At 49.1% G+C, this 18,688-nt stretch overlaps 1 protein-coding gene and 1 long non-coding RNA gene across 3 annotated transcripts; both read right to left on the minus strand.

Annotated features, from left to right (window-relative positions):
* Positions 1–424: 424 nt before the first annotated feature.
* Positions 425–11,739, minus strand: ANKRD60 (ankyrin repeat domain 60). The gene is made up of 4 exons (XM_010958571.3): positions 11,471–11,739; positions 6,770–6,900; positions 5,045–5,210; positions 425–2,814 (listed from the first exon to the last, which is right to left on the minus strand). Exons 1-4 carry the CDS (start codon positions 11,613–11,615, stop codon positions 2,510–2,512), a joined length of 747 nt encoding a protein of 248 aa, XP_010956873.1. The 5' UTR covers positions 11,616–11,739; the 3' UTR covers positions 425–2,509.
* Positions 11,740–12,015: 276 nt separating this feature from the next.
* Positions 12,016–17,285, minus strand: LOC105071808 (uncharacterized). Of its 2 annotated transcripts, none has more exons than XR_006726198.2 (2): positions 16,439–17,285; positions 12,016–12,643 (listed from the first exon to the last, which is right to left on the minus strand). It is a non-coding gene; the product is annotated as an uncharacterized LOC105071808 (long non-coding RNA). The 2 variants fall into 2 exon arrangements; XR_012500679.1 differs by having other exon boundaries at positions 12,016–13,505.
* Positions 17,286–18,688: the final 1,403 nt, after the last annotated feature.

The raw sequence follows: 18,688 nt of genomic DNA on the forward strand, positions 1-18,688 counted from the left end.
CTGTGATCTCTTTCTAATCAACACCGCAGTGGCTTCCAGAAAGGATTGGAGGCAACTTACAATTAAATGTATAAAGGAGGAGGTCGAGCTCAGGGGTAGAGCACATGCATAGCATGCACAAGGTCCTGGGTTCAATCTCCAGTACCTCCATTACAAAAATAATAATAAAATAAAATAAATAAACCTAATTACCTCCACCCACCCCAAAAAAAATTAAGTGGTTGGACAAGACATGGAAACTCATTATAATTCATTCAGGAGAAGAGAAAAGGCAGGGAGAGTGGGGCTGGGCATTTGCCCCAGGTGGGTGCTAACCGTGGCTCTAAGCATCCCAGAGCCAAGGTAAGTGGAAATCTGTAGGGGTGCGGGGGCACCCAGCAGCCATCATCCGCTTAGAATGAGCAGTCCAACTGTCAGTCCAGTCTTCTGTGGCTGTGGACATATTTTATTGAATAGGGGACGCAGACTTGTTTGAATATAATAGCTAAGATGTTAAGATCGTCTAAAATGAAGAGCCCCCAGGACTTACAAAGGTGTCCGAACGACCCTGCCCCGGGCTGAGCGGCAGCTCACCACGGACACTTTGGAACTCACCCAGCTCCTGACCACACGTTTCACAGAACTGGGGGCATGTGAAGATAGAGTGCTTCTCCCTCCAAAGTTTTAGGGACAAGTGTCAGGCAGCTGGCTCGCCCGGCGATAAAGACAGCAGAGCAAAGCTCTCGGAAAACACAGGACTTTGAGTCATGCCACTTGTTAAGTTAAAAGGGTGCCCAGGTCCCCCTGCCAAACACACCTCATTAGCTAAATGAACTGACCCCGCTGGTCGAAGTGATTTAATATCTGCCTATTGACTTTGGAGAACGTCTGCCAAACACATGCTCTCTGTTGTGACACAGTTGATACTGAGCTGTATTTTTTTTTCCTGACTATTCTTTGTCAAACAGATTGCTGAGCTGGGTGCAGCCAGTCCACCGAGTGTCAAGCCGTGTCATCAACGCGGATCTCACTCGCACTGACAGCAGGAAATGCAGCCAATTAATGTGAAAGCAGAATCCAGTGGTTGGGATGCAAGTCTGAAAGAAGGGCGGTCAGCAGACAGTCCCATTTTCCAGCACCTTAAAAAAACAGAACTTCAACAGTGGAGAGACTGTGGCCACGCAGACTGATTCTGGAAGTTGGGTCAGGATGGACGGCTTTAGGGAAGCATCGTGGCTGCGGGGTGGGAGGGTGGGCAAAGCGTGTCACCCAGCAACACCCATTCCCACCCTGTGGCTTCAGAGCCATGGAATGTTCCAGCAAGCCTCAGGTTGTTTCCACCTCCTTTCTCAGTGAGACAAGTTAGTCTGTTAACGGCAGACAGTCCCATTCGTGTGCCTCAGATCTCCTACTCCTTCTGTACCCTGGGCTGATCTTCAAAAAATTCAAGCCAATGCTTTAAAAAAGCAGAACTTATCATATCAAAAAGCCGGATTTCCAGCTCTGGAAAGCTCTGGAAAGATCTAGCTGCCTTTGGCTCACTTTTCTGCTGGAGCTGAGTCATGGCACCCTGGTCAGACAAGGGTGCGCATGTCAGTCTGCCCCAGTCCTCACCTCTCCCTCTTGTCTCCCACAACCAGCTCACTCACCCACAGGGCAGGCCACCCGGAGGTCTACAGCTTTTGTGGGGCATGGAGCCTCAAGTTAAGCATAGACACTGCCCTGCAGTAAGGATGGTGAAGCCACCCTACTTCTGGCAGGAAAGGCGGGAGCTAGTGAGAGGAGGGTGCTTGGAACTTTGGGGTTGGAAAGAAAGGCAAAAAGCAGCTGCCAGCTCTGATTCCCTCCCCTACGAGCTCATCTTCTTCTTTTATGCCATGTCCTCCAAATCCAGTGCTGACTCACCACCTTGAAACCAAGAGCTATCAGGCACCCCTCGTGGAGAACCAAGCTCTCAGCACCCCCGACCCCGCCAGCCTCATGTCTCCCCCAGTCCTGCCACTGACTCAGGCAGCAGACCCGTCCAGGAAGGCTCAGGAAAACTTCCAGAACGTTGCTAGCTGTGAGAGCACCTAGTTCCATGAGTTTTACAAACTGAAATTCTCAGGTCACCCTGCACACTGACCTCTCGACATCTGCCCGTCCTCGTTTTGTCCGGAACAACAGGGCCATTGTCATTATCGCTATTACCCCTGTTACGCCAATGCATTAGACGGTGTCCAGACGGGAGGGGAGGTAATTGGTTCCCATCACCCCAAGCAGCGTTCCTGGCTACAATGAACAAATAGCTGGCTACAATGAATTAAAGGCTGGCATGGGAGCCTGTTCAGTCTGTAATGGATGAGGAAATGAACACAAATTCACCCCCTTCCGTCAGTCCCCTCCCCAAGTCATTTGCCAACAGGACAGGTCATCTCGTATCTGATGCAGATTAATTGCCATGTTTCCCTGCCATCCTGCTCTGCGGGGGACGTGAACTCTGGAGAGCAGCCCCGAGTAAGTGCCGACACACAGACATTCCCAGCGGGAGCTACTTCTTGCTCTCCTTCTTGGAGCCAAACCCGGTCTTAACTCTCTGAAAACCCTTGTTCATGGTGGGGTCGGTCAGGCCCTTGGTCCCCAGCTTCGTCATCCAGTAGAAGAGGAACATCCGCCGCTCGCTCTGGCTGCCGCTCAGGCGGCGGGCGACGGACATGGGCGTCTCGCCCTTGGCATCCCTGGCATTGATGGAGGCCCCATGGTTGAGCAGGAGGCTTATACAGTCCAGCTGGCCCATGGCTGCGGCCACGTGCAGGGGGGTCCTGCCCACGGGGGTCCTGCCGCGACAGCTGGCTCCTGTGAAATAAGAAAGTTGGCTGAGGGAGGACCACCATGCTGGCTGTGAGCCACACCTTCAGAAACCTATCCAAGAAGAGAAGCACAGGAGGGGCCAAGGCTGGGAACAGAATGCCTGGGAGAATTAACAACTGCCCCCCACCCCTGGCACCCAATGCAGCAGAGGGGGGCACTGCTGCTCCCCTCAGCATCCAGCACTGCCTCACCTCCCGTGTCCCTCTGATGCCAGCCAGTGATCTTCCTACAATGCCCTTATCACTCCCTCTGCTGCTCAAATTCCCTTGTTGGCATCCACAACACTTGGGGCCATATTCTAGGTGTTTACTGCGCCGTCTCACCCCACCTCCCCTTATCACTCCAGGTTTAGCCCCCTCCCCAGTGCTCTTCCTCCCTTCCTCCATGCTCCACTCACACCAGCCTTCTGGCTTTATCCCTTCAGTATACCCGCTCCCTGATCCTGCCCCAGGATCTTTGCACATGCTGTTCCCATTGCTAACACCACTCTCATATCCTTCTGTTTGTATTTTGTTTTCTGGGCTAACTCTAACTTCTTGAGATTTCATTCACTTCCCCTGGAAAACCTTCCTTAGCCACCCCCCTTCTCCACGAATCCCCTGCCTTTGCTCAGTAGACATTCTGTGTCTCCAGAACACGCCACGCACCATTGACCATGGAATTAATTATTTGTAATAATTTGCTGACTTCCCTTCATAAACTCCACAAGGGCAGAAAACACACTTGTTTTGATCACGGCTGTTTTCACCCTCAGCACGTAGCACAATGCCCAGCAAGGACAGCCGCCTGGAATATGACAGACGACCAGCAGCCTGTCTCATGGACAGATTTCACTTCGATTGAATTCCTCCCTGCCTTCTGCAGATGGATGGACTAATGACAGTTGTCCAATATGGACTTGTTGAATTGAATCAAATTCTGGGTAACAAATATCATGACACAGAAAACAAGGCAATTCAATTACAGGCAGCTGACATTTTGGTAGCCAGTTTTTATGAGCTATGGCTGGTCTGTGAGGTAGAGTTTTAAATAGGTTCTCACAACGCCCAGCCTCGGCCCTGGCGCCTCTTTGCAGCCACTGTCTGCAAAGGACAGAAAACTTTGCAAAGCTGGCTGCAATTTTTTAACTGGTGCTTCCAAATACATCCCAGTTCCATCAGAGTGAAAATGACTTCTTACGAGCTTAAAGGACTGCTGGGCTGTGAAAAGCCCATATTTCATCGTACAACAGGCAAAGTCCAGGAAGCAGGGGAGGAAGAGGGGAGGACAGTCGGGAGAACCTTCACCCATCACAGACACGTGGTCCCATCATCCTGCCCGGGCTTCTGAGATGTTTTCCCAGCTTGGCTGGTGGAAGTGGGGGAACTAGCACAGAGAGCCTGGGGTCAAACCCAAAGCCTGGGAAGAGGGGGGTCTCTTTCGGAGACAAGTTGATATGGGAGACCCTCAGAGGAGGCTCCCTCCTAAGCCTCAAACTGTTGACCGAATGCTACGTTCTCCCTTTTCCCCAGGAAACCTGGGCTGTCGGCAACTATTGCTTATGGCTCGTGAAGGGTCTACATCTCAATCAGTGGCCTCTTTCCCCCCAAAATATCTTCCATCCAAGGAAGATAAAGTATACACCCAAAAACCTCAGGCACAGCCCTTTAATTCAGACACCAGGTGGGCTAAGGCTTCTATCTATGGATGGAGAGAGAGAGAGAGAGAGAAATTGCCTTTTGGTGGAGGAGAGAGAAAAAGAGACTTTGGGGCAAATATTTCGAAGGCTTGGAGAAAAAGGAGATCGGCCAGCCTATCAACCACCAAGAGAGGGATGCCGGCCTGGGGTTAGGCCCCTCGGGTCACTGCAGACATGGAACTTCAAGTAGGGAAGGAAGAACACAGGCGGTTTGGGGATCTCCCCAGCAGTGTGTCTGCTTGGACATAACAAGCCAGGAAACGCTTTCGGCTGCTCCTTGGTCTTGGTGTCCTGAAAGCTCCGTCGCCCCACAACAGAATGCATCTTCCTGAGACCTGGCCAAGAGGGGGGACACAGCCTCCGATTAACAGGTCCTAAGTCCCCTGAGACAGGGACTGAGTGGCCCGTAATGGTGCTTGACAAACCTGGGTCCAGGGAAGCCACTGCTGAAGGTCCAGGAGGACGAGCCACGCTGTCCCCTTTCCCTGCAAAAGGCTCCCCCCACTCTTGAACATACTCAGCTTCAATCAGAATTACCGTGTTCTAGAAGGTACTGCACCACCTCCACATGACCTCGGTGCGAGGCGATGTACAAAGCCACGAATGCTCTCTGAGACACCCATGTCTTCCACTGCTGGTTGTTAAAACGCTGCGAATTTGCAGTCTGGTAGAAAGAATCTTCAGTAACACCGAGGAAAGACAGCTGGGCAAGAGAAACAGAGACCAGCCCCGTGAGCCTGAGTGGCGGCAGGAGCGCAGACACACCTGGCTGGGGGGCGACTGACGTTCCCGAGGAAAAGTTCGCTCAGATGCCAGATTCACGCTGGGATCAGAGAGGGGCAGCCCCCGACGGCGCAGCTGGAAGCCGCCCAGAGGGTGACATTGTGTAACGCTCTATACATGGTCAGGAAATACGAATTTACCATCAGGCAGGCTGGGGAGGCAGGAAATTCTTCCTGTCCATGTTTTGAAGAGAGAAAATAGCTTTTCTGGGTGTCCAGAGGAAGGTGGTTGCGAGCACAAGGAAGACCCCAGCCGGCACAGAACAGCCTCCCCAGAGGGGCGCAGGCTTCCCTAGAGACTTGATGAATTCTGGTCTTCCGGGCTATTTTGGGGCCCATTGTCTCCACTAACTTTTGGAACACTCTGAACTCTGCTCCCAGATGAATGATAGCCTCGCGATGTCATCATCTCATGGTGAATTAAGGCTCTGAGCACGGGAGAGAGACCGCGGGCTCCAGCAGAGAGGAGCCCTGTCCCAGACGCGGGGCATCCCGGACAGGGCGGTGAAAGAAGTGAGGGCCCCCAGGGAGGGTGATGGCAAAACTCTGGCTCGAGACAGGAGGGGATCACCCCATGTCCAGGGTGGGAGCCCAGGCACAGACCCGACTGCCCCAGGCAGAGGGGAAGCAAGGAAGGGGCGGGGGAGAAAATCGGAGAAGGGACCAAAGGGTTATGCCAACAGCTGGGATGGAACCCAACCATCCTTCCAAGGCTCAGGCACACAGGACAGGCAGTGGGGTTCCCTGCCTCCCAGAGCCCACCTGCCCTCCCCAGACCTAATCCCAGCCCTCTCTCTCCCCCAACCTGATCCCCATCCCCACCAGAAGTAAACTCCGTCTCCTCTTCTCCGCAAGCTCAGTTTTTCATCCAAATTTATTTTCCAGAAAGAACAAGCACTTGCCCCCTCGTGTCCGAGTGATTCATCCTCACTGTGGGGTGGACATCCTGATCAGAGCCCAGCTCGAGGTCTGGCCACGAGTGGAGACGCCCGCTCTGTCTCCAGGCAGTATGAGGTCTCTCCCCCTCTGGCGGGGGCAGCCCCCGGGAGGGGGTCTGCAGCATCCCATGCTCTGGGCCGCGCACTTGCAAGTTATCTGGGGTTCTCCACTGTTACACTAGGTTTTCAACTTTACAAAATATACATGCGAATAGAAAACGTGCTGCCCTGATTCTTTTTGGGGTGGGGGAGAGTGGGTTATAAATCACAACTAGGCAAACGCGGTAAAATCGCAAACCCAAAGAGCAAATGGAAACACTCACTGTAGTATCTGGTTGTGGTAACACGAGTCCTTGTTATCTTTTCTCTCTACTCAGAAAATTTTGCTCAAATATTCACATGAAAGACTAAGCGATTCCCGCCCCCCACCCCACCCCCGCGCACGCGCACACGCACACGCGCACACACACACACACACACACACACACAATTTACAGTTGCTTCACGAAGTAGAAGGTCCATTTAAAGAAGCGTGAAGACACCTTACTGGAATCTCCTTCCACAGCCGCCAGAACGAGGTCCATCCATCCATCATAGTGCCAGACACATAATGAAATAATTCCACCGGGAACAACACCATAGAACTTCAGTGGAGCGTCATCCATCAAAATTCCTGCGGGGAGTCATTTTTTCTTTAAAAAGAAAAATTGAATATTAAAGATAAACTATTACATTAGTTAAGGAGATGATCTGACCTTGGATATCACAAAGATCATTTTAGAACCTCAAGCACTAATCTCATTTGACAACTCCGCCTCAGTCTGTGGTTGTTAATGCTTTTTAGAAAATTAATTTGGGTTAGCTCAAATAGAAGCCAAACCAAAAAAAAAAAAAAAAAAAAGGCAACGATTTATAAACTCTGTACTTATAACTTGTCCTATTGCAAAAAAAAGTACATGAGTGAAATAAAGTCAATTTAGGAGACAAACTCTAAGTAGAACTACCTGAGCTTGAAGTAACTGTATATTACAGACATGACGCAACGTGGTTATACAACTTATATACGTTAAGCTGAAACAGTAACTAATTCTGGTTAATGCTGTCATCAGTTAGCTTAAAGAGGTAATGATGACAAAAATCTGTTGGATGTTTTAAACTCTGATCCATGGCAACATTTCTTAACCCTGGTGCTACTGACATGCAGGACTGGCTGAGTCTCTGCTTTGGGTCTGTCCTACGTACGGTAGGGTGTTTAGCTGCATCCTTGGCCTCTATCCACCAGATGCCAGTAGCCTACCCACCTAGTCGGGATCATTAAAATGTCTAGATGGTGCCAAATGGCCCCTGGGGGACAAAACTGTCCCCAGAGGAGAACCTCTGGAAATGCACGCATCGTAACATTGACATCCACCAGAATTTGGACTCTGGATGGGAAAATTCCTTTTCTGTGTCATCACCCAAAACAGCCCCTGACTCACATGAAAAAAAAAGGGGTGGGTGAATCTATTCACCCTTCTTAAATTCAGACTTTTGGGGGAAGACCGTCAGCATTAGTAGATTAGGACTATAGAACATTTTAAGAAAACGAAGTTGTTTTGGGCTTACCTTTTTAAATGCACACACACCCCCTCTTACCCGGCCACCTGTAATCTTGCTTAGGGATAAGGGGACTAATTTGCTCTCTCCAATAAGCAGTGCCCAAAACATCATGTCTCAGCGCTGCCCAGGTTGGATTATCATTTATTCCGAGTAGAATTCATGAGTTTTTTTGGTTTCCTGAGTGAGTGATTGCTAAGTGCCTTTACTCAGCTCCTGCGTTCTTTAACCCTCACAACAAGCCGGGCTGGTCACTTCTGACTGCCGCAGGAGCAAACAGAGGCTCTCGAGGCCAGGGGACGGCAGAGCTGGGCAGATGCGCCTTCCCGCCAGCACCGCGCGCTTCTCAGTCCTGACTTCCTTGCCCCCCCGATGGTTCCCCGCAGTTCCGGGTGGTGGATGTAAACTCGGTATAGTGATTAGAAAAATCTGTTAATTAAGGTCTTATTTGTGGTTCTAACACAGAGGATAATCAGTAATTAGTCTAAGTAAGGCAGCTTGACTTCCTAACAACTTTGAAAAAACGGAGTCAGGCTGTGTTTCCCCAAGAAAGACAAGGGTACAGTTCACACATGCTAAACAGCTCTTAGAGAAATCAGAGCAATTCTCTTTTTGCAGCCAGGCAGCAACTGCCTTCAGCTTAGACAAATACTAATTATCACCAGCTAAATAAATTATAAGAGTTGACGACAGCAGGGGAAAGGCGACCCCATCCGTGAACACGCTCACTCCCTTTCAGATTTGCCTCACTCAAGGTTTTCACACACATTATCTCATTTCAACCTCCCTGGCAACCTTGGAGGTGGGGAAAAAGGCGTCAGACTGATTCTTTATCGGCAGAAGCCCAAATTTCTTCTATCAGCAGAGGGCCCCTTGTCTCCTTCTTGTTTGCCATCAGCAGGAAGGATGGCAATCCCGAGAGAGGTCAAGCTTCTAACAGTTGCTAAGTGCTTGCTGAGTGATAGGATTGTGACATCAGTGTTAAGTTGTCCCAGCTCTTCCCTTCCCTCCTAGCTTTCTCAAATTTACTGCTCAGCATAACTCACCAGTGAAAATAAATTAACAGAAGGCATGCCAGGCATTGGTAGTTCAGGATAGGTAATTTTCAGATCTCTTGTTTTGAAATCTAAGTCTTTCTTTGCCCAGCTCACTTCACTCTTAACACATTCAATTCAGGCACATTTCTTTCCAAAGACAGCCTCAAAAATGCCCCCCACACTTCTTCCAAATCCCCCCATAGCAAAGCAAATACATCATGAAAAATGCTGAACTCGTTTCCAGGACGGCAAAGGGAAGGATTTCGGCCTTCAGTATACATTCTGAGCTTCCCAAGTCATTCCTGCCTGGAGTGGAATGGCGCTGAGAATTTTAGCGTTAACAGGGTTCTGTCTCACAGGTCAGGAAAGGGCAGGGCCTGGGAGAACAGAGCTCCCGGAGACAGGCTGCTTTCAGACCTGCCCCCATCACTCCCCGGCCCTGGCAGGATGACCAGCCTCTCTGCAATATCGGCTGTTCACTTTCTCTGTACAGCAGCCTAGAGAGCTTTTAATATCTTCATTCTCTTGAAGTGTTTTTGTGTTAATTTCACAAAGCCAGGGGCTTTCATTCTGTCCTCATATCCTAAATATTGCAGGGATCGGGACACCCCAGGTCCTCTGGCTGAGGGAAGGGGACTGACGGAGGGAGAGGTGGGGCCCTAAGGCCCTGGCCTGCCACTGGGTGCCTCTCGTGTGGGATCTGTCTGGATAAAGGGGCGCTGGGGTCCTGATTCAGCCACCGTGAGCTTCAGGCTCTGGGTTCCGATTCCGGCTGGGCTAGCTTTGAGTTCCTGACGTGGACAAGGACACAGCTTGAGATTCGAGGTCCTGATATGATCTGGGTCAGTGCCAGTATTCGGGATTCTAACGTGAACAGTGCCTGCTTTGAGATTTGGGGTCCCGATTAGGGCACTCTGCCCTGGATTTTGGGTTCTGGTGAAAGCAAGGTTCGCTTTCTGCCTGGGGGTCCTGGTGGGGGAGGGTCTGTTCTGGGATGCGGAGTCCTTCTGTGGGCAGGATTTGCTGCGGGACTGGGGGCTCTGATGGAGTCCTGGGTAGTGTGGCAACTGGGGGTGAGGAATCAGACAGGTCTGCCCTGGAATGTGGGGGTCTTGATGGCTCTGAGATTTAGAGTCCTGATGTAGGCAGGGTTTGGTCTAGAATTGGGGGTTCAGTGTGGATAAGTTTGATGAGGGATTTCGGTTTCAAATACAAGCAGAGTTCGCTCTAAGTTTCGGGGTCCTCACGCAGGCAAGGCTTGTTTTGAACTTTTCCTTACATGAATATGGCTGGCTCAGACCTTAGAGTGCTTGTGTAGACATGGGTTCTGTGGAGGTTTGGGGCTCAGATATGGGTAGATTGGACTTGAGTTCTGGGGTTCTACTGTGGGCAGAGTTTCTCTCATACTTTGGAGCCCTTGTGAAGACACTTGGCTTGGGGTTCCGGGGTAGTCATGGTAGCTTTCAGATGTGAGCAGAGTTAGCTCTGAATTATGGGGTCCAGTGTGGGAAGTGTTCATTGCGCTGGCATCGTTATGTAGACAGAGATGGCTGATGAGTTGGGGTTCAGATGCACGGCTGGTTGGGTAGAGATTGGGGGCTCAGAACTGGGTGTCGTCTGCTCTGGGATTCAGGGTCATGATCCGGGTAGTCTGCTCTGGGATTTAGGTTTCTGCTGTAAGCGGGGCTTGCCTAGGGATAGGGTTTGAGGTTCAGACATCGGTATGGTTTGTGGACAGACACACGGTCCTGAGGAGGGCAGAGTTAGTTTAGGGCTTTAGAGTCCTCGAGTCTACACGGCTATGGAGGACACAGAATTCTGATGGTCACATGGTTAGCCTGGGGACTTGGGGTTCAGTCTTGGGCAGGTTTGTCCTTGGTTTGGGGTTCCTGAAGTGGGCAGGGCCTGTTCTGAACTCTAGAGTCCTTTGCGTGGACACAGTTGCCTGAGGATTTGGGATTCTGAGGTAGTCATGGTAACCCTGGAGATTTGGGGTTCCATCTTGGGCAGGTTTGTTCTGGGCTTGAGGTCCTTGCATGGACATGGCTGGCTGGAGAACTGAGGGTTCTGATGTCCCACAGCCCAGCACCGGGACTTGAAGTTTGCCTCCATTTGGGGTCCTGACACCAGCAAGGTTGTCCTAGGTTGTGGGGTCCCATTGAGGACAGGTGTTTCAGGCTCGAGGTCTTGTGAGGCTGGTTTGGTGACTTGGGTCCCTGATGAAGACATGGGAATTTGAGAGTCCTGCTAAGACCCTCAGACACCGTCTGTCTTGGGACTTGGGGTCCTGTCACAGGCAGGGTTTGCTCAGGCTGGCAGGTGGGACTGGACAGCTTGCTTTGGGATCAGAGCGCCAGCACAGGCAGAATGTCTTGTGGATTAGGGTCTTGCTGTGGGCAGGGTCTGCTTGAGATCTGAGGTCTAATGTGAACCTGGTTTGTCTGGAGTTGGGAAGTCCCTGTGTGGCCAGGGTTCGCTTTTCCACTTGGGGTTTCAGGGGCTTGGGGTTTGTTCTGATATCTGAGGGTCCTCGTCTGGGTTCAGAAAGGGACTGGGCACCCCGCGCGTAGGGAGCGCACGTGGCCGGGAAACGGGTTGGGCAGGGGCCACCTTGGTCAAGGAACTGGAGCCGCTGGAGGTTGAAGGGAATGCCAGCCATCAGGTCCAGCTCCTCTTTGAGCTCCCGCACGGTCATGTCGCTGCGGCAGTTTGTCACTCGGAACATCTCCTCGGAATCCTCCAGCAGCACCCGCATGGCGAAGACGTCTGGGGTCACGCTGAGCGCCAGACTCGTGGCCTGTGGGTCCCCGAAGCGGGTCCGGCCGCGGGTGCGGGGCCGGGGCTGCGCGGGGAGGGGTCGCGGGCCCGCCGAGCCCGCCCCCTGCCCCTCGCGCCGGCCCGAAGCAGGGCCCGGGCCAAGGGCGCCCCCGGGCTGCCTGGCCGCCCGCGCCTCGCCGCCCGCCGCCGCCCTCCGCATGGCCGGCCGGCCGGCCGCCCGGCCCCCGCCGCGCGTCATCCCCTCCACGCGGCGGCCGCGCGCCCCCGCCGCCCCCGCCGCCCCCGCGCCCCGCCCCTGGCGCCCACCGGCCCCGCAGCTAACCAAGGCGCCGCTCCTCGTGGACGCAGGTGACGCGCGTTAAGTAACAGGAAAGGACCCAGGCGCTGCCTCAGTTTATTGCGATCGGTACAATTGGCATCGCTGAGAGGCCGCGCGTCCCCGCAGGCCCGGCTCCGGCCACACCCCCAACTCCTGGCAGCTTCCAAGCTGCTCTTAATGTTAGCTCCTTGAACCTGGAGAACGAGGCGGCTTGTGGCCGTGGTTAGGAAAACTGCCCTCTTCTCCATGTCAGTTTAAAATACATTCATCGCACAATTCAGGGCCAACTACCTGGACGAATTATGCGTGAATAACAGCTCTAAATCACCCTGCATGCATCGTCTACAGAGAGCTGTTGTCAAGCACAGTCTTTAGTCATGCTTAAAAATCGTATTTCTAGCGTGAATGAGAAAACCAACATTGCAGAAATATGACTTTTTTCAAGCAGATCTGGGCCCAACTTGACAGAAAAAAAAACCAGTACTGGGCCACTCCGGAAGCAGGAGAGAGACCATTGTGAACACGTGCAAAGCTGCATCAAAACGCAGTCCTTGAGGTCCTTCCAAGGAGCGCTGTCTGTGACAGGGCGTCTTGTGCTTCTCCACTAATTCACCGGAGGAGGCGGAGGGCTCAAGTAAACAGCAGCAGAGGTGCGGAGGTCCATCACAAACGCTCACCTCCGTTACCTGTGACCAAGAGCCAAAGTGAAGGCAAAGCTGCAGGAGGGAATAGCAAAGGGAACCAGGACAGTCTTAGAGAAATCCCAGTTGTTACCAAAAAAAAGGAATAAAATGGGAACTTTAAACATACTTTTTGCAGAGAAGTTACAGTCATAAAAATATCTCCGCACTGGAAAGGCATCCACAGTATATGACAGAAAAATCTTAAGACATAAACTGATATTTTAAAGGTGATTATTTACCAAAAAGTCTCGACAGTCTTTACCAGCACATCTGATTCGGCAGCAAATCTCACACATCACAACACAAACAGAAGCTAATTTTTCCCCCTTAACGGAAAATTAAGCTCTGCTCAGGATACAAGATTCCAGTTGAATAATTCTATCGCTGCTAGATCAACTGATTTTAACAACATGACAATCTCAATTTCAAGACAACAACAACAATAAAAAAAATTTGCTTGTTACTGAAGCAAAACAATATCTCTATTGACTTTTGGCAAGGACTGAATGCAAGACGGACTGATTTTTTTTTCTTAATACGTAGCCTCCGATGTATCAACTCACTCCTTGCTGAAGTTGCCAAAATGCTGTCCTGAGTTACAACTGAAATTCTCATACATGTGCCTTATTTTCCTTGGCACAGTATGGACTCCTTCCTTTATTTTTGAAAGACTCAGCCAAATGGAATTTGGGGGTGGGGGGACATCCTGTATACCAGGAAATTCAATATATAGCTCCAGAAATTTTATTTATAAAAAAAGAAAGATAAGGAAAAGATGCAGGGGAAGACTGGAAACAGCCAGCGTGCCCTCTGCAGCTGGCTCCTGGACCCCAAAGAGGCTGCTCCTTCCTTCCCTTATGCTTGCCTTTGAGAAGATAAAAATAGAAACAAGAAAAATAACATCAGCATACATGTATGCAGAATTTAATCAAATGTTGATAGAGCCTTGAGTTATTGATTAATGTAAAACCTATTTAAATTCTAGAGTCTCTTTCTCTTAACCTAAATTTTAAAAGCATGACATAGAAGTTCTGTGTACTTGGATCAATTTGAAGCGCATCATCATTTAAGCCCCCAAACCACTCGTATTTGTGGGCAGTTATATGGGCTGATCAGAACTATGGCTTCCTGTTTTTTGTTAAGATTCTAAAGCATTAGATGTAAAGTCACTATCCGCATGTCTCAGTGATCAATTTCCCTCCCAAGTTCTTAAACAAATGATAATATAACCATAGAAGAATGAAAAATCTTTCTGCTCTATGCCTCTCTCAAAGGCCAATACACATCTTTATAGAAACAGTTCCGGCAGGAAGAGGAGGCATGACGGCTTGAGGAAAAGTTCCAAGTACAGTTTATAACAAAGTACAATATTAGAAAGACTACCATAAATCACTGTTTAGTAGATTTCTTTATCACATTTTTCAAAAGTAAACAAACTGAGCTATATTTGCAGCAACTCAAAGTGGAGCATAAATTTAAATGATGTATTTGTTCGATTCACTGATAGGAGGCTAACAGGACATTAATATATTTTCTTCCTGTCAAGAGTTATTTACACACATACAGTATTTCAGTTAAAAATGAAATATTATACCATGAGTTGTATTTTGTAGGAAAGCATAAGGGAAGTCAAATACGCAAGTCTGTTAAAGACTTAAAAGACTTCTAACAAAGTACTTTATTTTGGGGGTGGGTTGGGACCAAATAATAGAGCCTGCAGTAGAGAAAACACATCGCTCCCAGGCACTCTGACGCCGCGGAAGTCCCCAGACCCTGTTAGCCACCTGGTTCCTACAGCCTCTTCTCAGACCTCCTGATCAGGCAGGTAGGGGCGCAGGGGTGCAGCACAGGCCCTGGTGCCCATCCTGGGAGGGGTCCCTGTGGCTGCAAATGGAGCCAGTCACCTGAGTGCCCGACAAAGTTCCAGACATCTTTTCTCCCTTGGCAGGTATGACACAAGCAGCTTCCCTTCAAGCCACAGGAAGGAACATGTGCCAAACGTGAAACGGGCAGAATGTGAGTGACCATAGAGTGGTGAACTCTGTTTTTCTAGCACAGAAGTGTCTATAATAGTCTGCCACTTTGGCTCCAAAGTGGCGAAAAAAGACACATCTTGGTCTGACTGCAAAGCTAAGATGGTCTCTTCAACGACTTCAAGATGAGGGTTACCAGCATTTCTAAACTATGCTGAAGGGAAAAAACACGACATTGAATCACATGAGCCATGAACTGTGTTCTGAAACATACTCTGGTTCAGGGTTTTTTTTTTTTAAAACCACATCTCAGGGACAATAAGCCATTTTTCATATAATAATCATATACAAAATTCCTTTAAAATGATAAAATTGCTTTAATAAAAGAGTATTTCCTAAATCTTAAAGACAGACTTCCAAGAATAGGTATGTATGTTTTTAAAACTCTAACTAAAAATCTTCTAATACTATTTTTTCCTCCCTCTGATACAAAAGAATTGGCAACATGGAGAACACAGGAAATGGGGAGCAAGTTGCTGGCAAGATGGGGTGAAGGATGGGAGGGCAGTGGCAAGAAAGGTATGCGCAGGTCAGGATTTAAGATGCTTTCCTACACATGTGATGCAGAAGTGAGCGGTCCGACTGGCACAGTCTCACGTTAAGTCCTGTGCAGGTTTAAAGTAAGTGACATGGTTGGGCCATAAACTTTTTCTGACTGACTACAAAATTAATACCATTAAGATATACTCACCATTAAGGCTTAAATTTGCTGTTTCATAATCTCTATGTCATAACAAAATTTATAAAAGTGTCCCTCATTTCTAGAAGACTATTAACATTTTACATTTTAGTCTATGTTTATTAAATATAAAAGTGAACTATATTAATTTCTTTTGTCATTTTATAAATAAGGTTTATGCATAAAAATTAATAGGTCAATTTATATAGCAAATCTGAAATGTGCTCTCACATGATTTGCCACAATTTCCTAAAGAGAAAATCGAGTTGCCACCTGATGAAGTTTAAAATCTGTACGCTCAGAAAAATGGTCCATGTTCCCTTTTCCAAGGGTAGCATCTGCCTTAGAGCTATGGCTAGCAAAACCCTTATGTTTGGCACAGGGTTTGATGCAAAGCTTAAGAGGCTGGGGAGTAAGTTTTCGACAAACTGGTCCACAGGGATACACTCCTCACTCACCACTGCCTGTGATGAAGAGAAAGCCACAGCCCAAAAAGGGACATTTTTCCATAGTGATCAGCATGGTTTTTCTAACAGCATACACTTCTGTAATTCCAGAGAAGTAATTTCAGGATCTTTTGGTCTGAGGAGTGTGTGTGTCTGAATTTTAAGGAACTTTTTTTTTAATTGTTTTTGGGTTTCTGTTTGTTTTTTGGGAGGGAGGTAATTAGGTTTTTAAAATTATTATGATTTTTAATGGAGATACTGGGGATGGAACCCAGGACCTCGTGCATGCCAGGCACGTGCTCTACCACTGAGCTACCCCCTCCCCACCTCGTGTGTCTGAATTTGAAAATCTCAACCACTGGATCTGGTTAAAAATGCAGTGAACATGTTACAATTCATTACCAAGCACTGGGATAACATTCGATGGAGAAGGCAAAGGCTTCTGAGCCAGAGAGGTCTACATTCACAACCTAAACCTGGTCATTTACTAGCTGTGTGGCCGTGGGTAAGTGGCTTCAACTTTCTGAGCTTTAGTTTCCTCATCTATGCAGTGGAGAAGTGACAGGGATGGCAGATCATTTTTGCAGTTGAGCAGAGTGCCCACCAATACAGGTTAGGAACCCTCAGCTCTGTTACTCACCAGAACTCAGGTTCTGAGGGCGGGGGCCGTGCCTGTCATGCGGCAGCCGAAGCCCAGACCCCAAGCCAGTGCCTGGCGCTCTGCAAACAAAGTAGAAACACTGCTTCTGTAATGACCACCAGCATCTGCCCAGCGCTTCTCTGCTTACAGAGTCTCACGTGTTCACTCATTTAATCCTCACCACCAGCCGTGGAAATCAGAATGAGCCCGGCTCTACAGGTGAGTCCCATGTGGTGGTGACACCCAAAGATCTCATGATCAGGAAGCCACAGCGGGGTGGAGACTCCTAGTCAGGACTGTGGACCCTCCCACTACAGGGTGACTAACAACAGCCACTGGTATTTACTAAGTGTCTTCCAGGGGCCGGTGCCGCGCTAGGTGACCTGGCTGCATCATGTCATCAAAGCCTCTCGACCACACTAGGAGGCAGGCCTGTACCACTGGTGCTCCGTTCACAGAGGATGGAAAGGCAGTGCAGAGAGGGTGCTTTGCCCAAGGCGACTCAGCAGGGAAGCAGTAGACTCAGGCTTCAAACTAGCCGGTTTGACTCTAAAATCAGGCCCCGAACGTCCAGGTTATAACCTCCCCCTGTATTTAAATAACCCATATGCCCCTTGGCATGCGTCCTTAGCCCCTCCTTCTGTTAGTTACTGTGGCTTTTCTAAATCTTTAATAATCAGTGAAAACATTAAAAAAATGATTTTTCTTGGCCAAAATTAATTGGTGCCTTTTCCTTTTGTTTCACCATGGATTGTTCAAATCTTCTGAACAATCTTTCAGATTGTTCAGAAGATTCTCTTTCTAATCTATGAGAAAGAGAATTTTAAAATACAAGCAAAAATAGCTCACTTACCCTTTCTCCACAAAAGAATTCAGAGCACTGAATTCTTCTTCATAGAAGTCTGTAGTGTTGGGCCTGTGGTTTGTGAGGTTGACATTTTATGCTGGCAGGCCTCGTTCCTGAGGATCAGAGACAGGATAGGATGCCTGGTACTGAGAGGTGTTCAAGAAATGACAACCATGGTCCCCAGCCAAACACATCACACCCTCATTTCCGAGATGCCAGGGAGAGAGGGTGACCCGAGTTGCTAAACAGGTAAAGTTTTGCTGACATGAACTTCACCTTAAAGAGATGAAACGGTCTCTGCCCTAGTCTGTTGCTCTGTCCTTCACCCCACCTTCCTCCCGGCTTCACTGAGGCGCAGTGCTGACCAGCCCTGACAGAAGCAGGGTCTGGGCCTGGCCCTCACCCCACCAGATGGAAGGTGCCAAGAGAGCGGCGGTTCACTTTCTGTCTCCAACACCTAGAGCATACCGGGCACACGGTACGCACTGCGCGCCTAATCCGATCCAGAGGATGAAAGCCTGGAAGGATTGGGGAACTCTGAGCAAGTCACTCTACCCGACTGGGTTGGACCCGATCTCCTGTGAGATAAGGGGGTTTGGTCACCTGGCCCCCCAGTTCCCGGCGAGTCAGTCCTCCAGGGCTGCGACTCTCTGCCAGGCGCACCTGACAGCAGCACATGGCACACACAGGCTCAGGGGAGATGCTCCCCCCAGCCAAGCTACCCTGACCGAGGAAAGCAAAAGCTCGCCTTCCGACCCACTTAGAACAGTGCCAGAGCCTCAGGATGAGTTCACTGATGAAATTTAAACCCAGTGCACTTTTGCTGTTGGAACAGAATTTCTGCAGAGTTGCCACAACCTGGGAAAAATATCAAAAGAGCAAATTTTAAATGCTGCCATCTCTTTGAATTACGAATACGACTCTACCTGGAAACGAGACATTTGTATGCACCCTTCCATCTTTAAAATGAATTTATAAGCACAGGAGAAAGTCATTTTTGTCACAGTCATCATTAGAACACAGAGAAAAAAAGATGTTTAAATAAACGGCCATACATACTCATACACATAAAATGCCTTCATAAAAAATGAAATTTTACAAGGGACTGGCGTTAGAAAAATACATTAATCTTAAGATTCCAAATTTTAGAAAATGCCCCCTCGCAGAGTAACTAACTCATTACCTTTCAGAACATGTCACTTTTATACAATTTTAACTCATCAGAGTACCTCACTAAATCAGTATTTTCAAATGAGATTTTTTTTTTCCCCTCGGTATTCAGCTGGTATAAGCCCACATAAAACGGGATTGGTTTTTCTGTGCTGGAGTCTTTGCTTGGTAGCTACCTTTCTACAAAGCTCTGCTGGAGGGTAAACCCAATCTGAGTTTAAAAGAAACACTCA

Source organism: Camelus bactrianus, chromosome 19 (assembly GCF_048773025.1).
Source record: "Camelus bactrianus isolate YW-2024 breed Bactrian camel chromosome 19, ASM4877302v1, whole genome shotgun sequence".
Taxonomy (NCBI): Eukaryota; Metazoa; Chordata; class Mammalia; order Artiodactyla; family Camelidae; genus Camelus; species Camelus bactrianus.

Coding starts and splice junctions, on each gene's coding strand:
- ANKRD60 (XM_010958571.3), bottom strand. CDS start 11,615: ATGCGGGTGCTGCTGGAGGATTCCGAGGAGATGTTCCGAGTGACAAAC. Junction 5,211..6,769: donor TGGAAGGAGATTCCAGTAAG/GTGTCTTCACGC, acceptor TCTCTTGCCCAG/CTGTCTTTCCTCGGTGTTAC. Junction 2,815..5,044: donor GCAGTACCTTCTAGAACACG/GTAATTCTGATT, acceptor CTTATTTCACAG/GAGCCAGCTGTCGCGGCAGG.